The sequence below is a fragment of the Pinus tabuliformis genome, chromosome J, assembly GCF_031772625.1.
Source record: "Pinus tabuliformis cultivar Carrire ecotype Pingquan chromosome J, CPIR1, whole genome shotgun sequence".
Classification (NCBI taxonomy): Eukaryota; Viridiplantae; Streptophyta; class Pinopsida; order Pinales; family Pinaceae; genus Pinus; species Pinus tabuliformis.
The window spans coordinates 382,041,857-382,044,821 of record NC_142295.1 but is presented as its reverse complement, the minus strand read 5'-3'; the positions used below and the strand labels follow the sequence as shown (position 1 = coordinate 382,044,821).

The window sequence follows — 2,965 nt, the reverse complement described above, 5'->3', positions numbered from 1 at the left end:
GCTTGTGATGATTTTCGATATAAAATAGTGTTCGTAAATCGAATTGGATTATACGACAGGCGGAGCGTCGATTCCGGGAATCGACGCTCCGCCCCTCGGGCGCGGCGAGGCGGCCCGAGGGTGGCGCTGGGCCGCCCCGCCCCGCCTGAGGGGCGGAGCGTCGATTCCCGGAATCGACGCTCCGCCTGTCCTATAATCCAATTCGATTTACGGACACTATTTTATATCGAAAATCATCACAAGCCCAATCAATTTGGGAAGCAACCCAAGGAGGGCATTGTATTCGGTGGTAGGTCTCGCTATCTCAAACTGCGCTCTGAAACCCAGGTCTACAAACAAACGAATGCTTCTGCCTGAATTTGTGGTCTTCAATATCACGTCAATATACTCGTAGTTGCCTGCCCAAGAAACGCGATCTTTAGATCATGAATTCTTAAAAGATAAAAGAAAAAATAAAGAAAATGGAAGCCAAAGAAGAGACCCACTAACCGGAAGGAAATGTTGTACTAATATCCTTGGGACAGGATTTGCAAATAGCTGCATTATATCCCACATTTTGAAGATGGCAAATCACGAATTGTTTGAGACATTCGGGTTGTTGTTCCATTTTCTTGGCTATCTCCAGGGACTTGCATGTTTCAGCGAGCACATCCAACTCTGCAGAACAGCTACCGTATATGATGCCCTGATCAATATGGACATACACACATAGTTATTAATATTGAAAGCAGAGCAGCCATTTCCAAATGCCAGATGGATGAAAAGGAATTTTCTAAAGCTTAATGCATAAATATAAATATTATACCTTGAGTATCTCAAACTGTTGCTGTGATTCATTAACAGTTTGGCAATCCTCCGTGACGCTGTCATCCATTGTTTCGGTGTGAGGAGATAGTTGATCCTCTACACCTGATTCCAAAATTCCAAGGAGATAGTGGAGTCACGTGAAGTGAATATCTGCGCCCTGCTCACGAGCATTACAGCAACACACTGCAGAAACGAGGGCGTATTTGTTTTGATGTGGAGAATTGAATGTCTCGTCAACGTTAACATGAAAAACAATTCTTAAGTTGGTGGTATTTTCAAGGTGATTACACGGGTGCTAGATGGCCTTTTGTTTTATGATACATAGCCACTGGATTTCAGAGACCGTGATCAAAATGCCTAAGTGGATTCCGCGATAACAATCCAAATACTAGGGTTTGGACTGTTATGTTAGTATTGATGTGTAGTTTCAGTGGGATAGAAACAGGATAAATTGCAAGGGAAATTAACATAATATTAGTTTGTAGGTTAAACATATTCATAATAATATATGGTTTAGCAAGATTTTGGAGATTTTCATCTTATGTTTTTTGAATACAGGTGGGATTACTTGCAAATAGATTTTAAACATTAAAATTTTAGAAATCCAAGTTAATGATGAGCCTTGCTTTTATATTGTTTATATCCTCCTACAATAATAATTTATAGCAGGTGGGATTACTTGCAAATAGATTTTAAACATTAAAATTCTAGAAATCCAAGTTAATAATAAGACTTGCTTTTATATTGTTTATATCCTCCTACAATAATAATTTATAGAATTGAATTTAGATAAATCAAAAACAAATATCCCATAAAATTGAGTCTGAGTAGATGAAAAGACAAATAGTATTAACAACCACTTAAGCTATTAACCCTAAAACTACTAACCCTAAACACATAAAATACAAATCACTTCCCATAGCTTAATCCCAGGAACTTCGCTAAGTACTCCCTTTATGGGGATACTGTCCTAAAATTGGAACACTTCTGATTGATTATGCCTCTTGCGTGTCTTTCTGCTCGTGTGGGTGCTGATGTGGATCAAGGGTTCCCCTTCAGAAAATAAGGTTCAAGGGTCCTCATTGTAGTTTTAACAATTTAAACATCTGCTCTTTGTATCTAAAGCTCATGTAGTTTCTTCGACGATGAAAAAATATGGTGTGCGAGATACCAAGTCGATTTCAACGCATCCTGTTGTGATGAAAAGGTGCACTGTTATGACAAAATTCTTTGAAAATTGCATGCTTCCATATTCTTATGAGTAAAGAAAAATTTATCCTATGAAACATAAGACCTTCCAGAAAATAAATTAGTGTTTGTTAATTCGTTCATATAACGCAGCGATAAATTTGTTTCGTTTAATAACATATCTACACGATGCTCTTGATCCACGACCTTTTTTATTTGATCTCCATAATTGTGCTAGAATCAGTTGCGTTATGAGGGATCCCCTACGTATTCATCCATGCAATGGCCGAGGTGGTGGAATCAATGGTTGAATGGCCACTCCTGCAATAAATTTGAGTTGAGAGAATATCTTACGATCGTAATTCTCCTCCTATGGAAACGATGCTCGATTTCTTTACAACGACAAGAACAACGTTCAGCCCCTTTTTTAATAGCCCATACATATTCACAACACAAATCTAAAAACTGATAAACGATAACATAAAAAATTAGGAATGTTCTTGATAACTTCCATTTCCTGTCTACCAATACTTCAGTGGGGAGGTACGTGGGCAGAAGCTTCTCTAAGCTACTCTAAGCTTCTCTAAGCTACTGCACTCACTAAGGTTCAACGATATTAACTTTTCCAAACTCACAAATAGAGAGGGAAGTTCTCTCAAGCTTGAGCAACCCGACATATCCAACATGGTAAAAGAGTTCATCCCAATGCTTTCTGGAATACGTGTTAAACTAAAACAGTTTTTACAAGACAAGTTACTCAGTGTTTCTATATATCCTATTCTGTGAGGAAGTTTTAATAACTTCTCGCAAAAAGATAGGTCTAATAATGTCAATATGGAAAGTTGTTCAAAACCTCGAGGAAGCCTCTCTAGATTCTTACACCCGTGCAAATTGAGTTTTTTAAAAGATTGGAGCTTTGTAATTGACTGGGGTAGTTCCTTTATGGACTCACATTTTGAAAGCGTCAATT

The 2,965-nt window shown here is 38.1% G+C and overlaps 1 protein-coding gene across 1 annotated transcript; it reads right to left on the bottom strand.

The window, feature by feature from the left end:
* Positions 1–216: 216 nt before the first annotated feature.
* On the bottom strand, positions 217–911 carry LOC149227363 (uncharacterized). The gene is made up of 3 exons (XM_089380474.1): positions 806–911; positions 490–685; positions 217–398 (listed from the first exon to the last, which is right to left on the bottom strand). The coding sequence occupies exons 1-3, from the start codon at positions 872–874 to the stop codon at positions 217–219; spliced, it is 447 nt and encodes a 148-aa protein (XP_089236600.1). The 5' UTR covers positions 875–911.
* Positions 912–2,965: the final 2,054 nt, after the last annotated feature.